Source organism: Bolinopsis microptera, chromosome 3 (genome assembly GCF_026151205.1).
Source record: "Bolinopsis microptera isolate Bmic1 chromosome 3, MBARI_Bmic_1.0, whole genome shotgun sequence".
NCBI classification, from domain to species: domain Eukaryota; kingdom Metazoa; phylum Ctenophora; class Tentaculata; order Lobata; family Bolinopsidae; genus Bolinopsis; species Bolinopsis microptera.
This window is the reverse complement of record NC_087074.1, coordinates 16,834,016-16,860,243: the sequence shown is the minus strand read 5'-3', so window position 1 is coordinate 16,860,243 and position 26,228 is coordinate 16,834,016. Positions and strand designations below refer to the sequence as shown.

The 26,228-nt window shown below is 40.4% G+C and overlaps 4 protein-coding genes and 1 non-coding gene across 5 annotated transcripts in view; 1 reads left to right on the top strand and 4 right to left on the bottom strand.

Moving 5' to 3' along the window:
* Window positions 1-16,657, bottom strand: part of LOC134812704 (fatty acid synthase-like) — a 63,289-nt gene extending 46,632 nt beyond the window's left edge. Inside the window, exons 1-12 of the mRNA XM_063820231.1 lie at window positions 16,572-16,657; window positions 16,252-16,385; window positions 15,846-15,984; window positions 15,457-15,672; window positions 13,556-13,656; window positions 12,867-12,942; window positions 12,519-12,598; window positions 12,211-12,327; window positions 11,831-11,935; window positions 11,341-11,487; window positions 10,921-11,103; window positions 5,917-6,115 (exon numbers count right to left, since the gene is read on the bottom strand). Of these exons, the coding sequence (XP_063676301.1) occupies window positions 5,917-6,115; window positions 10,921-11,103; window positions 11,341-11,487; window positions 11,831-11,935; window positions 12,211-12,327; window positions 12,519-12,598; window positions 12,867-12,942; window positions 13,556-13,656; window positions 15,457-15,672; window positions 15,846-15,978 (1,357 nt within the window). The 5' untranslated portion in view covers window positions 15,979-15,984; window positions 16,252-16,385; window positions 16,572-16,657. The remainder of the gene's footprint in view (window positions 1-5,916; window positions 6,116-10,920; window positions 11,104-11,340; window positions 11,488-11,830; window positions 11,936-12,210; window positions 12,328-12,518; window positions 12,599-12,866; window positions 12,943-13,555; window positions 13,657-15,456; window positions 15,673-15,845; window positions 15,985-16,251; window positions 16,386-16,571) is intronic.
* LOC134812705 (POU domain, class 2, transcription factor 2-like) overlaps window positions 1-26,228 on the bottom strand; it is a 1,142,226-nt gene that overhangs the window by 508,766 nt on the left and 607,232 nt on the right. The gene's annotated exons all lie outside the window — the stretch shown is intronic.
* LOC134812839 (hemocyanin AA6 chain-like) lies at window positions 1,939-5,419 on the top strand. The gene is made up of 2 exons (XM_063820412.1): window positions 1,939-2,981; window positions 4,376-5,419. Exons 1-2 carry the CDS (start codon window positions 1,942-1,944, stop codon window positions 5,190-5,192), a joined length of 1,857 nt encoding a protein of 618 aa, XP_063676482.1. The 5' UTR covers window positions 1,939-1,941; the 3' UTR covers window positions 5,193-5,419.
* On the bottom strand, window positions 9,798-9,960 carry LOC134813654 (U1 spliceosomal RNA). Its single transcript, XR_010160049.1, has one exon. It is a non-coding gene; the product is annotated as a U1 spliceosomal RNA (small nuclear RNA).
* Window positions 16,925-26,228, bottom strand: part of LOC134812718 (uncharacterized) — a 114,234-nt gene continuing 104,930 nt past the window's right edge. The window contains exon 3 of the mRNA XM_063820252.1: window positions 16,925-17,907. Within this exon, the coding sequence (XP_063676322.1) occupies window positions 17,352-17,907 (556 nt within the window). The 3' untranslated portion in view covers window positions 16,925-17,351. The remainder of the gene's footprint in view (window positions 17,908-26,228) is intronic.

Genomic DNA, 26,228 nt, shown 5'->3' with positions numbered 1-26,228 from the left:
CTCTGGCTGGGTTGGCAAAAAAAAACTTCCCCAATTATTAAAACTACTTGCAATGAGTATGACCACCCCAAATAAAATACGACATATACAGCTTCATATGCCCAACAATGCTCATTAGTAATTTTGTAATTTTGTATTGACATCGGTAAAAAGGTTTACGATTCAAACAAAATTTAGAGCACCGTATCTGTTCACCTCTATTCCTACTACTGTGCCTGTTGCTACGTGGACACGGTATTTTTCTTTCTTCAGATAAAAAATCCTGTAAATTATTGTTTTCGAGTCGCAGAATTGATTTTTTTTAAATACAAATATTTGTGCCGACCATATTCTGTACTCTCCAGGCCTTTTTATGCTTTTGATCTTATTTACTTATTTACTTGCTTTTCGAATGAGCATAAAAAAGACACTGTGTTGTGAAAAAGATTCACGTACTGAAGTTCGACACACACTGAAGTTCGACTACTAAAGTTCGTCAGAAATCCTGTTTTAGCAAGATTATTTAATTTGTGAGAGTATAATATTCACACGAGACCTCAATAAACTCTTCAAAGATCATTGATCGTATAGTCCCGTGGTAAGATAATTATTCAAAAGCTCAGACTTTTGCAATTTACAATTCCTAAATATAGATCATTCAACACTTACTTTAACTAACGAAAATTTTCGATATCATTCGTAATTTGACAAGAATTTACCCATTCTATGTTACAAAATACTTAGTTTTAAAGATATATTCATGAAAATCTGTTTTTGGTTCACCAAAATAGCACCTGATATTGGTATCTCTGGCTGGGTTGGCAAAAAAAAACTTCTCCAATTATTAAAACTACTTGGAATGAGTATGACCACCCCAATAAAATACGACATATACAGCTTCATATGCCCAAAAATGCTCTTTAGTTTAAAAAGGTTTACGATTCAAACAAAATTTAGAGCACCGTATCTGTTCACCTCTATTTCTACTACTGTGCCTGATGCTACGTGGACACGGTATTTTCCTTTCTTCAGATAAACAATCCTGTAAATTATTGTTTTCGAGTCGCAGAATTGATTTTTTTAACAAATACAAATATTTGTGCCGACCATATTCTGTACTCTCCAGGCCTTTTTATGCTTTTGATCTTATTTACTTATTTACTTGCTTTTCGAATGAAGTTCGACAGACACTGAAGTTCGACAACTAAAGTTCGCCAGAAATCCTGTTTAGCAAGATGATTTAATTTGTAAGAGTATAATATTCACACGAGACCTCAATAAACTCTCCAAAGATCATTGATCGTATAGTCTCGTGGTAAGATAATTATTCAAAAGCTCAGACTTTTGCAATTTTCAATTCCTATATAATATTAATTTAGCGTTAGTTAATTGATAATTCCTATATAATATTAATTTAGCGTTAGTCAATTCCTATGTAATATTAATTCTTTAATTTAGCGTTATAAACTAATGTTTGCCCACCGTCACTTCTTCGTTAGTTTGTTTCGTGATGTTCACATCATCAGCTCCAGCCTCCAAGTATCTTTTTTTTGCCGTTCCAATTATTTTATTCAGTCATCACTCATCACCTCACTTTTCAAGTTTACTTTCATTCCCCCCACACAATTACTCTACCAGGATTCTGCTTTAAATTTTAATGCTTATTAGTCTCGTATATTATCCAACGTCAGCTTGCCGTTTTAGAAAGCTTATCAAACAGATTCAATAATTTAGAGAAGAAGAAATTTCCTATCTCTAAAATATAAATGCCCAAATTTTTTCTTCGCCCAAACAAGTTCAAATTTCTTGCTCAAGTTTCTGGTACTCAAATTATAAGATCCCTCAGTTTTGCCACACAAATTTGGCACACAAATTTTTGGAAACTAAGGTATTTCCATTTATCGACTGTAATTTCTGGCTTTATTCGACATCACTAACAAACTCTCCCTCCATAGCAGTTTGATGTCGGACTGCGGTTGTCCAACGACAGCTGACCCGGAGTTAAACAAAAAACTTCTCAAAGTTTTTCTGGAAGATGATGACGTTTATTCTGGGGAGCCGCTGAGCAACCTTCCTAACTTCACTGTCTTCAGAGAGAGTCACATGAAGGAAGCTTACGACAAAGCAAATGAACTTTCTGGACTGGGCGTCTCCGAAATGATAGATGTTCTCTCTGACCTAAAGAACCGACATCCTAGCAGTACCTATGGGGACTATCTCTCCAGAATTGCTTTGTTCCAGCATCCAGAAACAAATAACATGACTCTTCCTCCTCCTCACCAAACTATTCCGCGAGCTTTCTTCTCCAAAGACCAACTCTTAACCGGACCTGGAGAAAACATTCCACCGGATCCCCAAAAAACCCTTGTCGGAAGGGCTGTCACTTTGGACCCAGAACACAAGCTTAATTGGTGGAGAGAGGACTTAGGACTATCTGAGCACCATGCTCACTGGCATCTCTACTACGCTTGGTATAAGCCATTGAAAATTGAGCGGCAGGGGGAGCTGTTTGCCTACATGCATGAGCAGATGCTGGCCAGGTACGACTTTCAGAGACTAGGAGTGGGTCTCCCTCCTGTCCTTCCTTACGGACCAGGTATTCACTGGGATGATCCAATTCCGGAAGGTTTCAACCCAAAATTAGAGGGTTTTTCCTTTAGGGCTTCGTACATGAGCATACCTGCCAGCGTGACATTGGGTTCTCAACAAATTCTTGCCAGCGTCATGGAGACTCACAAGGAGAGAATCTCTAAAGCCATAACAATAAACTATTTCGAAGATTCGAATGGTAACAAAGTTCCGATGACAATGACCAAGCTAGGATGCACCGTGGAATCTGACGCGGGCTCGGCGAACAAGAAGCTCTACGGAAACCTTCACAACTTTGGGCACGTGGTCATCGCTCTAATCAACGATCCTGATGAGAGATACGGCATAAAATTCGGAGCAATGATGGAACAAATTACTGCCGCTAGAGATCCCGTGTTCTTCAGATGGCATAAGTTCGTTGACAGCTCTTTTATTCAAATTTCTGATTGTTTCTGAATAGACTCAGTGAAGACAGATTCTAATGGAAATAAATAGCTGAATAACGTATCGACATTTCTACGTCATACTCATATTCTGAAATAGTATCAATTCAATTATAACGATCAATATTCACATTAAAAATTTGACGACGAAATTTATTTCAAACAAAATATATAACTGTAAAATAGTTATCAACCGTAAATAGTTTTTAACGAAATCGGAGCAAATATGAACATAAAACTGACAACATTTATCAAATAGGGCTCATCTGAAAATTAACGAATAGCGTGACGTTATACAGGAGATAAAAGATTAAAAGAGATAAAAGAATTAAACGAGAATATTACTATTTACACGTCACTCAACTAAAAACTGTGTTAGATTGTTCAACTCTGTTTTATCGTTGAGTGTTGGTTTATTTTCAACTAAAAATCGGGCTTCTTTAATCTTTCTGTTGATGAGTGATGTTCCTCTATCTACGATTTGAAGTTTAAGTTTTGGGGGGCCTTTGTGCTGAGGGTGACTTTCCCTGTAGTGCTTTGCTAGTGGCTTATCTTCGTAAGATTTTGCTGTTGGATTTGCCGCACTACGGTAATGCTCGTCGAACCTGCACTTGATCGGTCTGTATGTTTCCCCACCATAGTTCTCGGTACAATTGTCTACTTCGCAAGTGATGTGGTAGACGGTATTAGTTGTGGTGCATTCTCCATCGGTTAAAGCTGCGCATGTTCTGCAGTTTGATGTTGTACAGGATTTCTTGTCAAGGGGTCTGGAGTCTGTAAGGAGATCCTTCAGTTTCCGTCCAGGTTTCTCGACAATTTTGATGGGGAGTCCACTATGTCTGACAGCATCTCTGTATTTGCGACTAGTAGCTTCGTTGACATAGGGTAGTTTGAGAATCGCTCCGTCTTGGTCTTTGTTCTGTACGTTCTGATTAATTCTCTTTCTACGTTTTCTCTTGTTCTTTATGGTTTCTAAGACTCTATCAGTGTAGCCGTTGTTGATGAGAAGTTTATCTATCATCTTTTCTGAGTACTTCTCGTTTTCTCTGTTGTTAGAGACTGCCTTTGCGGTGTTGTACACAATATACAATAGTTAAAAACTATTTACGGTTGATAACTATTTTACAGTTATATATTTTGTTTGAAATAAATTTCGTCGTCAAATTTTTAATGTGAATATTGATCGTTATAATTGAATTGATACTATTTCAGAATATGAGTATGACGTAGAAATGTCGATACGTTATTCAGCTATTTATTTCCATTAGAATCTGTCTTCACTGAGTCTATTCAGAAACAATCAGAAATTTGAATAAAAGAACTATCAAATCATGAGACTCAAAAACACTACACGAATCCACCAGATTCGTTGACAGCATATTTGAGGAATACAGAGAGTCAGATCACATTCTACCCCATACAATTCACGATCTTAAGATGGAAGGAATAGAGGTTGATACTGTCTCTACACAATGTGAGCCCGATAAAGAATTGGATTCCAAAGATCTAGTTGACCGACTCTACACCAAGATGATAGAAAAGAAAATCACTGTTTACGTGGACAAGAAGGAAAAGAACCCGCTCAAGTCGATGCTGCAGTATTACCCGTTCAACTACCACTTCACAGTTCGAAATAAGCGCGAGGAGAAAGCCTCTCTCGTCTTCAGAGTGTTTCTGGCCCCGATAAGATATGCTGAAGACTTGGACGCAAGGAGGAGAGATTTTGTAGAGATGGACAGGTTCGTGGCGGATATAGACGGTGGGTCAGAGCAAACTATCACCAGATCATCTGAAGATTCCTCAGTTACTCTCCCTCCTACCGTTACAGTCCAGGATATACAAGATGGAAAGTGTGGAGATTCTCCTTACTCTCCATGCGGATGTGGTTGGCCAAGAAACCTGCTGGTCCCCCGGGGAACTTCTCAAGGCATGTGGGCAGATCTCTACGTGTTGGTGACTGACTGGAAGAAGGATGCAGCTAACGAAGATACATATCTGAGTGCAAGTGTGGTCTTCTGTGGAAAGAGGAAATCCGAATACCCAGATAAGAAACCAATGGGGTTTCCGTTCGATAGGAAATTTTCAAAATCAAAATTCCCTGACTTGGAAAAGATGGTAAAAGATGTGCCTAATAGCGCTACAAAGCAGATAAAGATCATATTTCTGGAAAACTCCGACTAAACTTACGAAACTTCTCTACCTTTGTCATCATCTAAAGGAGCCTACATTCATTCTTCGCAAAAAAGACAATTGGTTCGATTGTTAAATTTTTATCTTCTTTTTAATCTTATTTTAACATTCTTGTTAAATTAATTGTTGGTAGCTGTGATGGGCTCCTCGTGCAGAAATGCATGAATATCTTCCTCCTCGCTGACACTTGTGTGAGCTTGGAGAAGCATCATGAGAGAGCTTTGCCAGGTAACTGGCTATCCCGTGAATGGAATGGAAGCTTGTATAGAAAGATTTTTTGAAATAACCTTATTTTTTGTTTTGATGTATGAGTTCATTTCATGAAGAATTATAAGTAACATGTTATGAACTATTTTTAATTTTTAATAAATATTGTAAAAATATCCGTTACCTCTTAAAAGCAACATCACTTTTAATTTGTAATAAATTGTTCTAATGATATCATAAATATGTGCAGATGTAATGAGCCGTTGGCGATCAAAATTAAATATTGACTTGATGCAGCTTGCAAGGCAAGCAGTAAAAGCTATCGAATAATCGATCATTATTGCAATAAAGAGGATAAAAATCCGGTACAAAAATCTAAAACTAACGAAGTCAGAATTTGGTATTCGAACTGACGCTGTGGCACTGGCCTCATGTGATTGATAATACCAACATAATATTAATGACCGTGGTAGTCAAGAATAAATTGTAAAATAACTTAAGTACCGACCTTTCTTGGGTTCCCGAGTTGCGAGATCCAGCATATTTGACACAGCGGTGGGTGTTCTGCCATTTACGAAGAAAACGTCCACTTCTCGGCTCTTCTCCTCATTTTCATTGGGCAGTAGGATCACGTGAGCGTTGGAACCCCCGAATCCAAAGGCGTTCAGAGAGACCAGCCCGTTACCTTCCAGCGGTGTGGGCTCTGTCTGGGATTAACTGGTTAAAACTTAAAACAGAAGCAGTGGCGTAACTTAAGGCCCCGCAGACCCCGCTATGCGGGGGGGCGCCGTGAGAGGGGGGCGCCAAAATTCTGCCGCCCCTCCTCATAATTTGGCGCCCCCTAGAAATATGGCGCCCCTGGTAATAAAATACTTGGTATATAAGGTCCAAAAGTTGTTAAATATCGTGCTACTGTTTTAAGATTTGTAAAATTCTAAAATTAAATATAGTGCAAAGCAAGCAGCCAGCGCGCGCTAAAAACACGTGGTAAGTGATAACGATATTGCAATTGTTATACAAACGTGGTATACAAAATTCGCGCGTGAGAATGTTTTGATTTTGTGGCAATTTTAGATATCAATGTTTACTTTTAACTTAGATCCCAATTTCATCGGCAGTCACTTATTGTAGTTTTAATGATCCTATACAAATAAAACACCAACATCTAACAGGTAGCAATAACAGATAAAAATATGGAAATAAAAAACAATTTACATTTTTCAATACTACATAATATTTACATTAGCGTACAGTTCATATTCCAAGCAACTCTCTTAGGTTTGGAAAGAGCATCAAATTTGGCCAGCTCTTTCTTGTCAAGTTGTCTTGCTGTTAAGTTCTCGATTGAGATGTCAGATGATGGTTAAAATGTAAACTGCTTAATCTATCGTTTAGTTACCCACTGTGCTTCGGAGTTTTTTTAAAAGCTTCAGTTTGCTAAAGGATTTTTCAGCACTGGCTGTACAGTTATTCAGATTGGCACCAAAATCAACTTGAAGGCTGACAAGCTACGTAGCGAAATATTCACAGACAAATAAGATTTAATTCTTCAGTCAGGTCGTGCTTGTGGAGCTGGCTCAGTTGTTTTGCAGCTTTCATCAGCGTACAATTGACTCCACATTTTGCATAGTATGTACTATGTACATGAAATCTTCCAACGGTAACAAAACCTGATTTGGGAAATTTGATGTTAATTTACAAATAAATCTGTAAACCACTTCCTTCTACAAATTTCACCACATGGCATAATACCTAACATAACTCCACAGATGCCACAATATTAAAGCTATTTACATGATTCAAAATAAACCTCAATACTTACTTCAATGTTTTCAGTCACATCCCAACTCTGCATATACAGTGAGCAACCACACTCCACACATATTGGCATTCGGCATGTAGTTCATATAAACACATGCTATATCCTGGAATTTCATTAATGTAAAGGTTTGTTCATTAATACATTTTTTTTAAACGTACGGAAACAATTCCTACAAAAATAGGTCACTCTTCGTAGTTACTAGTTGTGACACCATAGTACAACAGCCATTTCAAATCATTACTACTTCTGGCAGCAAAACAAAGTCGGCTACAACTGCAAGTTCTAACAAATAACAATAATCATTCGAACAACTACCAATAAATAGAAAAGTATACATTTAAATGTTTAACATCATCATCTGGTAACAACCATACTACCATAAAAACTCGCTAACAGCATTAGATAATGGACAATCAGTACAGTGAGTACAGCTCACACACGCACTTTTCAATTGTATAATATATAAGATCACCATTCCCCCGTATGTTGCCATGGTAACTGTCCCAACGGAGCGTCAAGGATATGATCGGTTATAAATCGGTTATTAAGTGTTTCTAAGGTGTGTCCCATACATTAGTTAACTGTTACACTCAGTGTGTAATATTTGTTTCCTCGACGATTTGCTTAATAACACGAAACCATTTGTGTAAAGATTACATTTGATCGTACCAACTATTTAAGCTCCATTTATCCGTTGAACATGGATGTTAAAACGAAGAGGTCAGTTGATATATTACATCTGTGGAGTCTGAACACCTCCCCAGTAACCATGGTGATAATTCCAGAGATATCACGTGATTTGCTAACCAAGTAATGCTATAATTGAATGCGTATAAAGTGCACTGATCTATCTAATTGCCTTGAAATGACGTGGCATACTTGTAATCTAGCGGCAGTAATGTTTTACTGATCAAGCTTGTCAGTAGAATTCTTTAACCATTCCCCGAATCCCCCGTATGTTGCCATGGTAACTGTCCCAACGGAGCGTCAAGGATATGATCGGTTAAAAATCGGTTATTAAGTGTTTCTAAGGTGTGTCCCATACATTAGTTTACTGTTACACTCAGTGTGTAATATTTGTTTCCTCGACGATTTTCTTAATAAAACGAGTAACGTTCTATTATATCCTATTAGCTACATTATGTTTCTGACAAACTTACCTTCAATGCAGAACGAAATTAACTAACAACCAACATTACATAATTTCTCAGTGTTTCTCAACACTGAAGCGCAAACAGTTTAAGAGTACTACCAAGTTTAAGAGTAATACCAATCATGATCAGTACCTATAATATTCAGTATTATTCTACCGATGTACTCATCTACAGAAGTACAGACTACACACATCTAGAAGACACCAACCAACACTCCTCATTGTCATTATCAATAACATATGAATAATATTAACCTGCGACAACGGACAAGTAAGAAACGGCATCGTTGCCTAAGCCCTAAACTTCGACTAAAATGAGTCCTACGAAATTGACTTATCTCCACTGAATCAGTTCCTCGTAATAAAGACTGAGCTAAAAGTAGAAACTGCTAAAACAACTCAGTAGTAAAATATATTGATTGTACACCGCCCAGACTCCCAATGCAGTTCTTCATATTCGACCAGCTGTGAGGATATTTATAATAACATACATTCGCATAATGTTCGCGTAAACTATGTACGGCATATTTGATATTTTACCCCATTGATGATTACAATTTACATGAACAACCGGTAACCTTAATATAATATAAATTTTTGTAACATATACAGCAGCTTAAAACAGTTCTCCTCGTTAGACTAACAATATGAAACACACAATTCACAAAATTGTTTCATTGTTTATCACAAATTAACAGTAACACCACTAATCAGAGTCTCAGACAAATGACAAATTACCTAGCGGCTGTTTTGAATGTAATGTCTAATGTCAAACGACAATGAAACGCGAACAAGATTCTGACATTGTGTAACCGACTTATCATAAGTGTCCCGTACATGATACATTTATTATTACCATAACGCGTCGTCCCTCTGCATAGTCCAATCACAACCGTTAACAGGTATCACGAGATAATATTTTATCCAACGCGAAAACAATCATGCGCAAATTACTGGCGATTTAATTACAAAATCGCGCGGCTTACATGTAAAATTATTTGCGCGCGGCTTCTCACTTTCCAAATTTAAATTTTATTGGCTCACATTTATATTCCGTTTTAAAATTTAAAAATTGTGATGGCAACGGCCCTCGGACAAATCTAGCGAGCGAAGCGAGCGCGCTCCAGAAAGGGGGCGCTTTTTGAGTTGAGCGGGGGGGCGCCAAAAAGTAACGTTACGCCACTGAACAGAAGTCGCATTTTGTTACAGTTAAGTAGTTACAATACAGTTGGAGCAGACGTTCCTACCAATCTGAACAATAATATGATCAAGTCAAAACACAAGGAAATATTGTAGAGCCATAAATAGTATAACCAGCCCGCATTAAAGACATCGCACATTGCTCCCATCCACTACGATTGGCTACACGTTCCATCACACCACCAACAGTCTGGGACCCTTGAGATTTACCAGTGAGGTACCGTGTTTTCACACAGCACCCGCTAACACAAATTACACGTCCAGCATAGCGCTATTTGCACTTGCAGCGAGTATCATCTGTCCGGTGTGCAATGGAAAGACTCCACCCGGTGGCAGGACCTTACAGATCGTCCTGAACCACGGCGCCAGGTTAGTATGAAATGAGCTGTCTACAAGCTGGTTTACAAAGGTACATAATACAATATTTCCTTGTGTTTGAAGACTATCATACTCATCATGGCAAATGCAGCAAATTATTGACTGTTGATCTTTCTAAAAAAGCAACAGTGATCGTTATGAAATTTTATAATTTATCAACGTTATATTAATTTATTGAGTGACGAGCGCGGAATCATAAGGCCTGTGTTGACTGATAAACTGTATATGATTATAATAATTTATTTTGCTACGCTTCGATGCGGAAATTATACAGTGTGGGCCGCAGTAGAGTGCTTACTTATTTCAGCAATTAGGGTAATTTTTTATCCGATATGCGGTAATGTTGAACATTAGTCAGCTGACACCAAATTAGGCAGATACTCAAATTAAAATAGGCGCTAGTAGTGGCATACCTCGTTTATAAATGATGCTTGAAGTTCATTCACAAGTCTATCATTTGCTATTTTTAGAAGCATGTTATTCCCAAATTCTAAATTGGAGCAGTAAAATCTAATCTATAATGGGTAAACAGCTGCAATTTGCACTGATTAATTGATTACATAATTGTTGTTAACAAGATTTACACTGCGGACTGAATACTTCACCTCGATCACCGTACACCAACGTATATTTGTACAGTTAAACATTGTACAAAGAGCATCCAAATATTTAATAATAAATATCTGGACGGGTCCCAAAAGTTTCCCACCCCACTTCTTTTGCACTTGCTTATTTGCATTTTATGATTTATCTTGACTCTTTAACAGTGGAAAATGAGCCAACTAATACCCTAAAGATCACGAGAAGCCGGAGAGTAATTGTTACTAAATACATTTATACATGTATACATGGTATACATTATATGTATACATTATACATGTATACATTGTGTATATTATATTTATACATTATGCATGTATACATTGTGTACATTACAGCAACCCGATTCAAATACTCACCACAATCTTAAGTCGGCCCTGGATTACAGCCTCCAACTTTGGGTTGATCTCGTTTAGATGGATGTTTGGTGGTATGACACCTTTAGTATAGGACATCAGGACTTTGCAGAGACTTGCTACACCGGAGGCGGGCTCAGCGTGCCCCAGGTTAGACTTGATGGATCCAATCAGAAGGGGCTTATCCTAAGGGATGGAGATTGGGAGATTAGATTGGGTAATTAGATTGGGAGATTGGACTGGGAGATTAGATTGGGAGATTATATCGGAAAGGGAACTAACTAGTTACACATTTGCTTTAACACATTACAGATATTTAACTAGTCACGTGATCAGTAACGTGACTGCAACCCACAGTCACGTTTCTTCTTCGTAATTGTAATGATAATTGCTGATAATTGTAGCACAGTCTATGCCACCCACCTTGTTCCGTTTACTGCAGAAGAAATTGTCCACAGCAAGGCACTCCTGGGTGTCCCCAGCCTGAGTCCCTGTCCCGTGAGCCTCTACATACACCACATCCTCTTCCGCTACACACGTCCCCTTGTACGCTTCTCTTAGTAGTGAGATCTGGGGGATGGTATTGTGAATCTTAAGGAATTTCAGAAAGAGGGGGTTTTTAGGAAATCGTGGCTATGAGGCGTTTTCTTCTAAATAAACCCACATATTGATGTGGTCAACTTTGATACCTTAGAATTCATTTTACTGCTGTCATTATGGGATTATGGGAATGTCCCCAATTCATAAAAGCAGGATTTGCCGAAATGTTTGATGCTATGACAGGAGAGATTATGTCATCTTCCTGTGCCCACTTTGTGCAAGAGTTGTGGTAGCAATTCTTTATCTCCAAAGAAAGTGAAGCGAAGACATTTTGGAAAACCACATTTTTCTTCTACACAAACTGCGGACCAACCTGACTCCTCGAATCGGGAAATATAATCCCTTCCTCCTTGAACCCATCGTTATTCGTTACACTGTTTACTATCCGGCCATAAATACGTTTTGCTTGACTTCGCCACTGAAGAATTTGTTGTGTAAATAAACCCCAATTTAAGGTACACGACATCTTGAATTTTTCAATGAAATTCCTGCCATAACTCTTACAGGATATTTAAAATGATGTCAATTGCTATGAAAAATGTTGTTCATTCGCGCTGCATACATATACCAGTATGTACCAGTATGTACCAGTATGTACCAGTATGTACCAGTATGTACCAGTATGTACCAGTATGTACCAGTATGTACCAGTATGTACCAGCAGGTACCAGAATGTACCAGTATTTACAGTACCTGAAGAAGAACGAGAGAGATACACTCTGCTCTACTGTACCCATCAGCAGACTTATCATAAACACGGCATCCCCTCCCTCCTGAGACCATGTTCATGCGGTGCAGGGCTACAGTCGCCTGGTGATGTGGGGCCGGTTAGATCACCACTATACATGTACTTGCATTATACAGTTATACTGATACAGTACATATTTCGCTTTTAGTTAAATAAAATAAAGTTTCTTTTCTGTGGTGCCCGTAAGATCCTAAAAACTAAAAGTATCTCGGTTATCTTGAAGACATAACCTGAGGATTAAGGTTGAGTTTACCTGAGGTTTGAGGTTGAGGTTACAGCCTCCGATGAGTGCTGCTGATATGTCGCCCCTTTTCATCGCCATTACAGCCGTATCTGAAGATACAATGTATATTGTATGTGTATAATGTATTTTATTGTACACAGAGTTACTGATCGTTACTTTTTACAATTTCAGTATCACACTGTATGAACTGGAAAGCCAGTACCTATATTTCAAGTGCTTTTGGAAAATGCCGTACAGAAAATGCTGTACAGTTGAAATGTCTCGCACCCTACTGTATGCTTATATGAAGAGCAATGAATAGCAAAATACCTAGAACATTCTATTTGAAATTTTAATAATTCAGTCCAGTAACATTACCCAGCGAATAGAGAGACGCAGAACAACCCGTGTCGTGTGTTTCACTTGGTCCTGTGAACTTAAAATACTCTGAAACCTGTGCAATATAAGTGGTTAGTGGTGTGTTTCACTTCAATCACTTGGTCCTGTGAACTTAAAATACTCTGAAACCTGTGCAATATAAGTGGTTAGTTAGTGTGTTTCACTTGGTCCTGTGAACTTAAAATACTCTGAAACCTGTGCAATATAAGTGGTTAGTGGTGTGTTTCACTTGGTCCTGTGAACTTAAAATACTCTGAAACCTGTGCAATATAAGTGGTTAGTGGTGTGGTTCACTTGGTCCTGTGAACTTAAAATACTCTGAAACCTGTGCAATATAAGTGGTTAGTTAGTGTTTCACTTGGTCCTGTGAACTTAAAATACTCTGAAACCTGTGCAATATAAGTGGTTAGTTAGTGTTTCACTTGGTCCTGTGAACTTAAAATACTCTGAAACCTGTGCAATATAAGTGGTTAGTTAGCTGGGTGCTACATAAACCTGGAGGAGCTCCAGTGAAGGTGCTTACTTTCTGCCAATAAATAATCAATACATTTTAATTAACTTTATATATTTTCCTGCAGTCTTGCCATATCGCGCATTCTCACAAAAAGTAATAACATTACCAATAACATTACTAATAGCATTACTAAAAGTCCTAATAATATTTTGACCTTGTTGGGGAGGGAGGTATGCATGCTGTTGAGTAGTCCAGTAGCTGTGATGGTGTTAACATTGTTTGTAAGCGCTTCTCCCGCTTCAACTATGCAATTACCTGTCCAGGATATAATATTAAACATGATCCAATCCTCAAATTGTAACTTTATCTGTTGGGATAAACATTACGTAAACTTGTTGAGGCTAAGTTGGGAACGCGGTCGTGAGAGATTTTAGATAACTAGACGAGAAAACAATTATCTTGCCAATCAAGCAAAGTCTGAGTATAAACCTATAAACCGATATAAACCCCAGCACATACCGATATAAACCCCAGTACATACCGATATAAACCTCAGTACATACCGATATAAACCCCAGTACATACCGATATAAACCCCAGTACATACCGATATAAACCCCAGCACATACCAATATAAACCCAAGTACATACCGATATAAACCCCAGTACATACCGATATAAACCCCAGCACATACCAATATAAACCCAAGTACATACTGATATAAACCACAGTACATACTGATATAAACCCCAGCACATACCGATATAAACCCCAGTACATACCGATATAAACCCCAGCACATACCAATATAAACCCAAGTACATACTGATATAAACCACAGTACATACTGATATAAACCCCAGCACATACCGATATAAACCTCAGTACATACCGATATAAACCCCAGCACATACCGATATAAACCCCAGCACATACCAATATAAACCCCAGTACATACCGATATAAACCTCAGTACATACCGATGTAAACCCCATTCTCCCATGATCAGTGTGTAACTGTCCATAATGTAAAAGTTGTTATCTCACTCTTGTTTACGCTAATATAATGCATTAGATAGGGGTGCAATAACTGGGATAACAATGAGTTATATCCCTCGCAGGCTCGGGATATAACTCGTTTTATCCAACTCGGCTCCGCCTCGGTGGATAAAACTATTTTCACCGTGGTGAAAATAATGTTATCGCATTATAAGCAGTGATGTAACTGCTTAGTACATACCTATATAAACCCCAGTACATACCAATATAAACCTCAGTACATACCGATATAAACCCCAGTACATACCGATATAAACCCCAGTACATACCGATATAAACCCCAGTACATACCGATATAAACCCCAGTACATACCGATATAAACCCCAGCACATACCAATATAAACCCAAGTACATGCTGATATAAACCCCAGTACATACCGATATAAACCCCAGCACATACCAATATAAACCCAAGTACATACTGATATAAACCACAGTACATACTGATATAAACCCCAGCACATACCGATATAAACCTCAGTACATACCGATATAAACCCCAGCACATACCAATATAAACCCAAGTACATACTGATATAAACCACAGTACATACTGATATAAACCCCAGCACATACCGATATAAACCACAGTACATACTGATATAAACCTCAGCACATACCGATATAAACTCCAGTACATACCGATATAAACCTCAGTACATACCGATGTAAACCCCATTCTCCCATGATCAGTGTGTAACTGTCCATAATGTAAAAGTTGTTATCTCACTCTTGTTTACGCTAATATAATGCATTAGATAGGGGTGCAATAACTGGGATAACAATGAGTTATATCCCTCGCAGGCTCGGGATATAACTCGTTTTATCCAACTCGGCTCCGCCTCGGTGGATAAAACTATTTTCACCGTGGTGAAAATAATGTTATCGCATTATAAGCAGTGATGTAACTGCTTAGTACATACCTATATAAACCCCAGTACATACCAATATAAACCTCAGTACATACCGATATAAACCCCAGTACATACCGATATAAACCCCAGTACATAACGATATAAACCCCAGTACATACCGATATAAACCCCAGTACATACCGATATAAACCCCAGTAGGAGTATTCTCTAAACTCTTAGGATCACACCCAGCATCCACAATGGTCTCCCAAGCCACTTCAAGCATCACCCTGACATCCGGAGCACACTGGTTAGCTTGATCTGCGGTGAAGTTGAAGAATGGGGCATCAAACCTGCTGATGTCCTTCAGTTTTCCAAATGTGTCCACTTCAAATACACCCACTGGCCAGCGTCTGTCTGTATAGGGACATGTTTTATTAAATACTGAGTTCAATTAAACTTGTTTACGGCAAAGTACACGGAAGCAACAAATCATTTCTACACATGTCACAATAAACTTAACTAAGATAAGGTTAAAGGATGAAATTAATTAAACTAATTGAAGAAACAATATTTAAGATAAGAACTACCGTCAACTTTTATCATGTCCTCCCTAGACATGAGGTTCTTCCAGAGTTCATCCAGGGACTCCGACTCCGGGAACCGTCCGGACATCCCGGAGATAACAATCTCATCCTCCGCTCCTTTGGTAACACTTCGCATGGGTAACTACGGAGGAGATTGGTGAAGGTAAATCTGGCTGAAGGTGGATCACAGTTCTGCAGTTAGTTTATGAGTATAAGGCCAGGAATACACTCGCAAATAGATACTATAAAAGCTTTTTTCAATGCTGAAAGTTGGAAATTTGCTCAAAACTGAACACACCAGCTCCATCACATTGAGAAGATGATATAAATCTTTATGATCTGGTTTATAAACCATGGTAGAGTGCGCTATTTAGAAATTACTGTCCCACTGTAAAAGCTGGTAGCTTACTCTGTGGTGTCACTTTCAGCAATCATACCAATCAGCTCTCTCCATTTCGTTCAGTCCACCAATCAGCAGCTAGTATCGGGTCACATGACCACGTGCAGCATCACGTGGGTTGCTAGGGCAACAAGTGAAGACACCTGAAATGGATACTACAGAGAATTACCGGATTAGAGGAGAAATCCGGGCGTGAACAATGATATTTTGTTTGCGGAAATTTGCTTTATTCACATCCTGTCCGGTATTACCACATTTAATTTTAAGCGTCTGTCTGGTAAGGTTCTCGGGTCAACTTAAAATTAGAGCGAAAGAAATGGTTTACATACCGCGTGAGCCAGCGTATGGGAGTATGGGGTTTGGAAATGCTCACCCAATGTACTGGTTACACACGATATCATTTATCTATAGAGCTATAGGTTATTACTGATTACTGAGGGGAGAGCGGATCTAAAATGGCCTAAATCAGGCTTACGCAATATGTGCACCATCCATTAGCTCACAGTTTAAGGTACATGGTCACTTTGTTACACAATGGAATGCTTGTAGCAATCATCAATGTTTGGTGGTGTATAATAATGTGACTTAAGGTACCAAATAGAGTATTCATCATGGGTATCCGCGTGGTTACGAGGACTTTGTCAAGTTTTGAATGGATAATTAAAATGGTAGCACTGCTATAACACTGTATAAGTTGAATCTTAAAACACTTAAATTATTACATTAGTCTGGAATCTATTTTAAAATAATTCCAAATAATATTTTAAAATAACTCGAAGTGGTAAATCAATTCATAAATACCCTAAATGTTGAACAACAAAATTAAAATATGGTAGGATTGTTTCCCAATAACAGTCGCGAAAAAAAATGTGCGGTCGGTGCCCACGCAGGTTGAAAAATTTCATAAATCAAATATATATCCTGAAAAGAAGCTGTCAGAAAATAGAGTTGCAGCTCTGCCGAACTTCTACAGTTAAAAGTTAAAAAGCATAAAAGAAAATAGACAGTGTACACATTCCCCACTATAGTTTTTGGCCTCTGCAACAAAACCCTTTTCACAAATTGTAACATTTTCAAATAATACAATAAAACCCCCCTAGTTCAATAGTTCAATACACATCACCGCTTTGGATCTTCCTATACCTATAAAGCAGACTGAACCCAATAATAACCACATTGAACGCCAACAGAGACAAAGCAATCTCAACTAATCTGGACTGCATCTCTCGTTTCATGTGGGGAGTTAGCGATTTAGCATACTCGTTCCGCCTTTTAAACTCGAACTTCATCTCGCTTTCTTCAGTTTTGTTGCATAGAGATAAGGTGTACACATCATAAATATCAGCTGATACTACAGGGAAACATTGCTTCTCTTTCGGCAGCTTATACGTGGGGAACAGTCCGGGGGGAGCGGAGATGGTGACACATTTCTCCACCTTACAGTTCCCCTTCTCACAGGATAAATTCTCCCAAGTTAAGTCAGTGGTAATGTAGTAACGCTCGGAAGCGGAATTGTCGATAAGGACATTGTGTACGGAGCGTTCGTAGACTAATGCAGTGGAACCGTGAATTTTAGTCAGGAGGGACACTGTACTGTAGTTGGTAAGATCTGGGCTGTCGAATCTCTCTTCACACAGACTGTAAGCTGACAGGTTGTGTAGCAGCCTGGGGAGGAGGTGAGATTATAGGATTCAAAATAATTGTTGAAATAATCTCTAGATAAGCTTTAACTTGAATCAATTTAACTTGAAACATCCGAGGGAAGTTTCAGCGCGGATCAGTTTTCTAGAATGCCTCGGCCGATTAAGGAGTAGTTCGCAATACAACGGCCACCATAAACTGGATAGAGTCGGTACCCACTATACCTGGTACCAGTGTACCACTCGGTACCCACTATACCTGGTACCAGTGTACCACTCGGTACCCACTATACCTGGTACCAGTGTACCGCTCGGTACCCTGCACTACCGGTACCAGTCCAGTGTACCACTGATCGGTACCCACTATACCTGGTACCAGTGTACCACTCGGTACCCACTATACCTGGTACCAGTCCAGTGTACCACTCGGTAGGCCTTAATGAGAATTGAGATAGTAAACTTCCTTTGTGGTGGGAAGGCACATGGCACTGCTACTTAACCTCATTACCTAATGCCTATGCCCTATAAGTAGTGATAAAGTAATAAGAGACAATTACGGTGGTTAAAGTTATCAGTACAACGAAAGTATAACACATCCAGTCATGCCTTAGTTCAGTGATTTCTAAATGTTTTCGAGAGGAACGTACGTGCGCGCGGACAAGTCTATTCTCAGACCACGTCATGTGACTTGTACTGTGTACAGAAGACGTTTCCTTGAATTTTGTAGTGGATTTTGTAGTGGATTTTGCGCGCCGCACGTACTTTACAATATTTATCATTGTAGAATCTACGACGGTAGAAGTCAGAAGCCTCAATAAACTGCTCGTACTTATACTTTTATAGACACTTATAAGATATGAAAATCTAAGTAACACATCCACCCCACTCAGGCCGCCCATCCCAAATAGCTTGAAATCTGTGACAAATCCTTAAAAATCCAGAATGAGAATCTTTACCCCTGGGCCCTGAAGAGGATTTGTGTTGCTGAGTATTTGAAACATGTTTTGGTGTTTAAATAGGTAGTACATATCCCAAACCATCACAAACCCCAAGTTTTAAGCTCTTGAACCACTCAAGCCACTCCCAGAGGCCATGCCAATCCCAAGATTACTATAATCCTGGTAAAATCCAGATCGAGAATCTTTACCCCTGTAGTTCTTTTGTGTTCCAGGATAGGTGGCACATGTTTTAGCGGTTAGATAGGTAGTTCCTGTCCGAAACCATCATAAAAATCAAGTTTCGACCTCTCAACCCACTCAGGCCGCTCCCAGGGGCCACGCCCATCCCAAAATTACTGAAATCCAGCTAAAATCCAGACTTTAAATCTTTACCCCTGTAGTGCTTTTATGTTCCGGGGTAGGTGGGACATGTTTTAGTTTTAAAATGGGTTCTGCCTGTCCCAAACCATCATAAAAATCAAGTTTCGACCTCTCAACCCACTCAGGGCCACTCCCAGGGGCCACGCCCATCCCAAAATGACCGAAATCCAGCTAAAATCCAGACTTTAAAATCTTTACCCCTGTAGTGCTTTTATGTTCCGGGGTAGGTGGGACATGTTTTAGTTTAAAAATGGGTTCTGCCTGTCCCAAACCATCATAAAAATCAAGTTTCGACCTCTCAACCCACTCGGGCCACTCCCAGGGGCCACGCCCATCCCAAAATGACCGAAATCCAGCTAAAATCCAGACTTTAAAATCTTTACCCCTGTAGTGCTTTTATGTTCCGGGGTAGGTGGGACATGTTTTAGTTTAAAAATGGGTTCTGCCTGTCCCAAACCATCATAAAAATCAAGTTTCGACCTCTCAACCCACTCGGGCCACTCCCAGGGGCCACGCCCATCCCAAAATTACCGAAATCCAGCTAAAATCCAGACTTTAAAATCTTTACCCCTGTAGTGCTTTTATGTTCCGGGGTAGGTGGGACATGTTTTAGTTTAAAAATGGGTTCTGCCTGTCCCAAACCATCATAAAAATCAAGTTTCGACCTCTCAACCCACTCGGGCCACTCCCAGGGGCCACGCCCATCCCAAAATGACCGAAATCCAGCTAAAATCCAGACTTTAAAATCTTTACCCCTGTAGTGCTTTTATGTTCCGGGGTAGGTGGGACATGTTTTAGTTTAAAAATGGGTTCTGCCTGTCCCAAACCATCATAAAAATCAAGTTTCGACCTCTCAACCCACTCGGGCCACTCCCAGGGGCCACGCCCATCCCAAAATGACCGAAATCCAGCTAAATCCAGACTTTAAAATCTTTACCCCTGTAGTGCTTTTATGTTCCGGGGTAGGTGGGACATGTTTTAGTTTAAAAATGGGTTCTGCCTGTCCCAAACCATCATAAAAATCAAGTTTCGACCTCTCAACCCACTCGGGCCACTCCCAGGGGCCACGCCCATCCCAAAATGACCGAAATCCAGCTAAAATCCAGACTTTAAAATCTTTACCCCTGTAGTGCTTTTATGTTCCGGGGTAGGTGGGACATGTTTTAGTTTAAAAATGGGTTCTGCCTGTCCCAAACCATCATAAAAATCAAGTTTCGACCTCTCAACCCACTCGGGCCACTCCCAGGGGCCACGCCCATCCCAAAATGACCGAAATCCAGCTAAAATCCAGACTTTAAAATCTTTACCCCTGTAGTGCTTTTATGTTCCGGGGTAGGTGGGACATGTTTTAGTTTAAAAATGGGTTCTGCCTGTCCCAAACCATCATAAAAATCAAGTTTCGACCTCTCAACCCACTCGGGCCACTCCCAGGGGCCACGCCCATCCCAAAATGACCGAAATCCAGCTAAAATCCAGACTTTAAAATCTTTACCCCTGTAGTGCTTTTATGTTCCGGGGTAGGTGGGACATGTTTTAGTTTAAAAATGGGTTCTGCCTGTCCCAAACCATCATAAAAATCAAGTTTCGACCTCTCAACCCACTCGGGCCACTCCCAGGGGCCACGCCCATCCCAAAATGACCGAAATCCAGCTAAAATCCAGACTTTAAAATCTTTACCCCTGTAGTGCTTTTATGTTCCGGGGTAGGTGGGACATGTTTTAGTTTAAAAATGGGTTCTGCCTGTCCCAAACCATCATAAAAATCAAGTTTCGACCTCTCAACCCACTCGGGCCACTCCCAGGGGCCACGCCCATCCCAAAATGACCGAAATCCAGCTAAAATCCAGACTTTAAAATCTTTACCCCTGTAGTGCTTTTATGTTCCGGGGTAGGTGGGACATGTTTTAGTTTAAAAATGGGTTCTGCCTGTCCCAAACCATCATAAAAATCAAGTTTCGACCTCTCAACCCACTCGGGCCACTCCCAGGGGCCACGCCCATCCCAAAATGACCGAAATCCAGCTAAAATCCAGACTTTAAAATCTTTACCCCTGTAGTGCTTTTATGTTCCGGGGTAGGTGGGACATGTTTTAGTTTAAAAATGGGTTCTGCCTGTCCCAAACCATCATAAAAATCAAGTTTCGACCTCTCAACCCACTCGGGCCACTCCCAGGGGCCACGCCCATCCCAAAATGACCGAAATCCAGCTAAAATCCAGACTTTAAAATCTTTACCCCTGTAGTGCTTTTATGTTCCGGGGTAGGTGGGACATGTTTTAGTTTAAAAATGGGTTCTGCCTGTCCCAAACCATCATAAAAATCAAGTTTCGACCTCTCAACCCACTCGGGCCACTCCCAGGGGCCACGCCCATCCCAAAATGACCGAAATCCAGCTAAAATCCAGACTTTAAAATCTTTACCCCTGTAGTGCTTTTATGTTCCGGGGTAGGTGGGACATGTTTTAGTTTTAAAATGGGTTCTACCTGTCCCAAACCATCATAAAAATCAAGTTTCGACCTCTCAACCCACTCAGGCCACTCCCAGGGGCCACGCCCATCCCAAAATGACCGAAATCCAGCTAAAATCCAGACTTTAAAATCTTTACCCCTGTAGTGCTTTTATGTTCCGGGGTAGGTGGGACATGTTTTAGTTTAAAAATGGGTTCTGCCTGTCCCAAACCATCATAAAAATCAAGTTTCGACCTCTCAACCCACTCGGGCCACTCCCAGGGGCCACGCCCATCCCAAAATGACCGAAATCCAGCTAAAATCCAGACTTTAAAATCTTTACCCCTGTAGTGCTTTTATGTTCCGGGGTAGGTGGGACATGTTTTAGTTTAAAAATGGGTTCAGCCTGTCCCAAACCATCATAAAAATCAAGTTTCGACCTCTCAACCCACTCGGGCCACTCCCAGGGGCCACGCCCATCCCAAAATGACCGAAATCCAGCTAAATCCAGACTTTAAAATCTTTACCCCTGTAGTGCTTTTATGTTCCGGGGTAGGTGGGACATGTTTTAGTTTAAAAATGGGTTCTACCTGTCCCAAACCATCATAAAAATCAAGTTTCGACCTCTCAACCCACTCGGGCCACTCCCAGGGGCCACGCCCATCCCAAAATGACCGAAATCCAGCTAAAATCCAGACTTTAAAATCTTTACCCCTGTAGTGCTTTTATGTTCCGGGGTAGGTGGGACATGTTTTAGTTTAAAAATGGGTTCTGCCTGTCCCAAACCATCATAAAAATCAAGTTTCGACCTCTCAACCCACTCGGGCCACTCCCAGGGGCCACGCCCATCCCAAAATGACCGAAATCCAGCTAAAATCCAGACTTTAAAATCTTTACCCCTGTAGTGCTTTTATGTTCCGGGGTAGGTGGGACATGTTTTAGTTTAAAAATGGGTTCTACCTGTCCCAAACCATCATAAAAATCAAGTTTCGACCTCTCAACCCACTCAGGGCCACTCCCAGGGGCCACGCCCATCCCAAAATGACCGAAATCCAGCTAAAATCCAGACTTTAAAATCTTTACCCCTGTAGTGCTTTTATGTTCCGGGGTAGGTGGGACATGTTTTAGTTTAAAAATGGGTTCTGCCTGTCCCAAACCATCATAAAAATCAAGTTTCGACCTCTCAACCCACTCAGGGCCACTCCCAGGGGCCACGCCCATCCCAAAATGACCGAAATCCAGCTAAAATCCAGACTTTAAAATCTTTACCCCTGTAGTGCTTTTATGTTCCGGGGTAGGTGGGACATGTTTTAGTTTAAAATGGGTTCTGCCTGTCCCAAACCATCATAAAAATCAAGTTTCGACCTCTCAACCCACTCAGGCCACTCCCAGGGGCCACGCCCATCCCAAAATGACCGAAATCCAGCTAAAATCCAGACTTTAAAATCTTTACCCCTGTAGTGCTTTTATGTTCCGGGGTAGGTGGGACATGTTTTAGTTTTAAAATGGGTTCTGCCTGTCCCAAACCATCATAAAAATCAAGTTTCGACCTCTCAACCCACTCAGGCCACTCCCAGGGGCCACGCCCATCCCAAAATGACCGAAATCCAGCTAAAATCCAGACTTTAAAATCTTTACCCCTGTAGTGCTTTTATGTTCCGGGGTAGGTGGGACATGTTTTAGTTTAAAAATGGGTTCTACCTGTCCCAAACCATCATAAAAATCAAGTTTCGACCTCTCAACCCACTCGGGCCACTCCCAGGGGCCACGCCCATCCCAAAATGACCGAAATCCAGCTAAAATCCAGACTTTAAAATCTTTACCCCTGTAGTGCTTTTATGTTCCGGGGTAGGTGGGACATGTTTTAGTTTAAAAATGGGTTCTACCTGTCCCAAACCATCATAAAAATCAAGTTTCGACCTCTCAACCCACTCAGGCCACTCCCAGGGGCCACGCCCATCCCAAAATGACCGAAATCCAGCTAAAATCCAGACTTTAAAATCTTTACCCCTGTAGTGCTTTTATGTTCCGGGGTAGGTGGGACATGTTTTAGTTTTAAAATGGGTTCTGCCTGTCCCAAACCATCATAAAAATCAAGTTTCGACCTCTCAACCCACTCAGGCCACTCCCAGGGGCCACGCCCATCCCAAAATTACCTGAAATCCAGCTAAAATCCAGACTTTAAAATCTTTCCCCTGTAGTGCTTTTATGTTCCGGGTTAGGTGGGACATGTTTTAGTTTAAAAATGGGTTCTACCTGTCCCAAACCATCATAAAAATCAAGTTTCGACCTCTCAACCCACTCAGGCCACTCCCAGGGGCCACGCCCATCCCAAAATTACGAAATCCAGCTAAAATCCAGACTTTAAAATCTTTACCCCTGTAGTGCTTTTATGTTCCGGGGTAGGTGGGACATGTTTTAGTTTTAAAATGGGTTCTACCTGTCCCAAATCATCATAAAAATCAAGTTTCGACCTCTCAACCCACTCAGGCCACTCCCAGGGGCCACGCCCATCCCAAAATGACCGAAATCCAGCTAAAATCCAGACTTTAAAATCTTTACCCCTGTAGTGCTTTTATGTTCCGGGGTAGGTGGGACATGTTTTAGTTTTAAAATGGGTTCTACCTGTCCCAAACCATCATAAAAATCAAGTTTCGACCTCTCAACCCACTCAGGCCACTCCCAGGGGCCACGCCCATCCCAAAATTACCGAAATCCAGCTAAAATCCAGACTTTATAATCTTTACCCCTGTAGTGCTTTTATGTTTCAGGGTAGGTCGGACATGTTTTAGTTTAAAAATGGGTTCTGCCTGTCCCAAACCATCATAAAAATCAAGTTTCGACCTCTCAACCCACTCAGGCCACTCCCAGGGGCCACGCCCATCCCAAAATTACTGAAATCCAGCTAAAATCCAGACTTTAAATCTTTACCCCTGTAGTGCTTTTATGTTCCGGGGTAGGTGGGACATGTTTTAGTTTTAAAATGGGTTCAACCTGTCCCAAACCATCATAAAAATCAAGTTTCGACCTCTCAACCCACTGAGGCCACTCCCAGGGGCCACGCCTTACCCAGAAAAGCTACAGGTAGTGGGGTGGGGCAAAACTAACGTTACATACGTTGAGTCTTATACCACCACCGTGTTTCATATTATGGACCTGCAACTTTGCAGATGGCATGCTGTAACTACTCATTCGAGGATTCCGTTGCCAATGTTCAAAAATTTGAATATTTAGACTACGCCCATATAATATTAAATCACCTATATTGTTCTTTCCGGACATGCTAGACGCCCATTTATTTCAGATTACTGCAGATAATTAATTGTTGCATCTGATCTGAAAAATTGAGGCCAAACGTATTTGAAATGACGAAGTTATCAAGCATTCAATGTATCTCGTTAACAAAATTGATTAGGTGATTATGTGATAGGTCACATTAATTGGGTTCCCTTGCAATTTGACGGGGCCATCTAATCACCTCATCAGGTAATCGAATCACCTGATCACACGTAATGGACAAACTCGTCATGCCTCGTATCTTGGTCATCTGAGAGGCTACAACTCTCATTTTTTCAGATCAAACGTAATTTGAATGGCCAAATATCTGATTATCAAAACTATCAAATAAATGCATTCATAAACCTTCATTAAATAATATAGTAAAATGAAAATGAATATTCTTTGATTTAATATATTCCTCGAATGAGTGGTGATAGTAAGTCATACCAAAAAGAATACCCCGGAACAGGGGTGTAGGAAGCGGGGGGGGGGGGGGGGCAGGGGGGCCATCCCCCCCATGAAATCTGGGCAAGGGGCCAAAAAGGGAAAACAATTTTTGGAAAAAATTGTTTTCCCGAAAATTTTACAAGTCAAAAATTTTGTAAGTATACGATTTTGGACTCGAGGGTCCCCCTTTGTAATGTGATCTCGGAAGGCAGGCCCCCCTTTGCAATACGAGCTCGGAAGCGGGAGCTCAGCTTTCAGAGGTGCGTATCGAGAATGACTCGGACCGAAAATTTTCTAAGTCAAAAATTTTCAAAGTTTTCTTGGAAACTACTTTTGTTCATGTTTCCTGCTACCCTGATCATTATGAGCCAAAAATATTTTTTTCGGTTTTCGAAGTTCGATAAAAGATTTTGGACTCGAGGGTCCCCCTTTGTAATGCGATCTCGGAAGGCAGGCCCCTTTGCAATACGAGCTCGGAAGCGGGAGCTCAGCTTTCAGAGGTGCGTATCGAGAATGACTCGGACCGAAAATTTTCTAAGACAAAAATTTTCAAAGTTTTCTTGGAAACTACTTTTGTTCTGATGGACCTCCTTCTAGAGATGAGATTAGTTATGCTCTAAAGAAACTGAAGAACTGCAAAAGTGCAGGGGTTGATGAGATAACTAATGAACAACTTAAGTATGGTGGAAGTGCTCCTGTTGGCCAACTAGAGCTACTGTTTAAAAAGGTATGGGAGGAAGAGGTGATCCCTGAGGATTGGCTTAAAGGTGTTATAGTGGTTATCGGAAAGAAGGGAGACACCTCATACTGCTGCAATAATAGGGGTATAACTCTTAGGGCAACGTCTTCTAAGGTTC

Coding starts and splice junctions, on each gene's coding strand:
- LOC134812839 (XM_063820412.1), top strand. CDS start 1,942: ATGTCGGACTGCGGTTGTCCAACGACAGCTGACCCGGAGTTAAACAAA. Junction 2,982..4,375: donor GTGTTCTTCAGATGGCATAA/GTTCGTTGACAG, acceptor CGAATCCACCAG/ATTCGTTGACAGCATATTTG.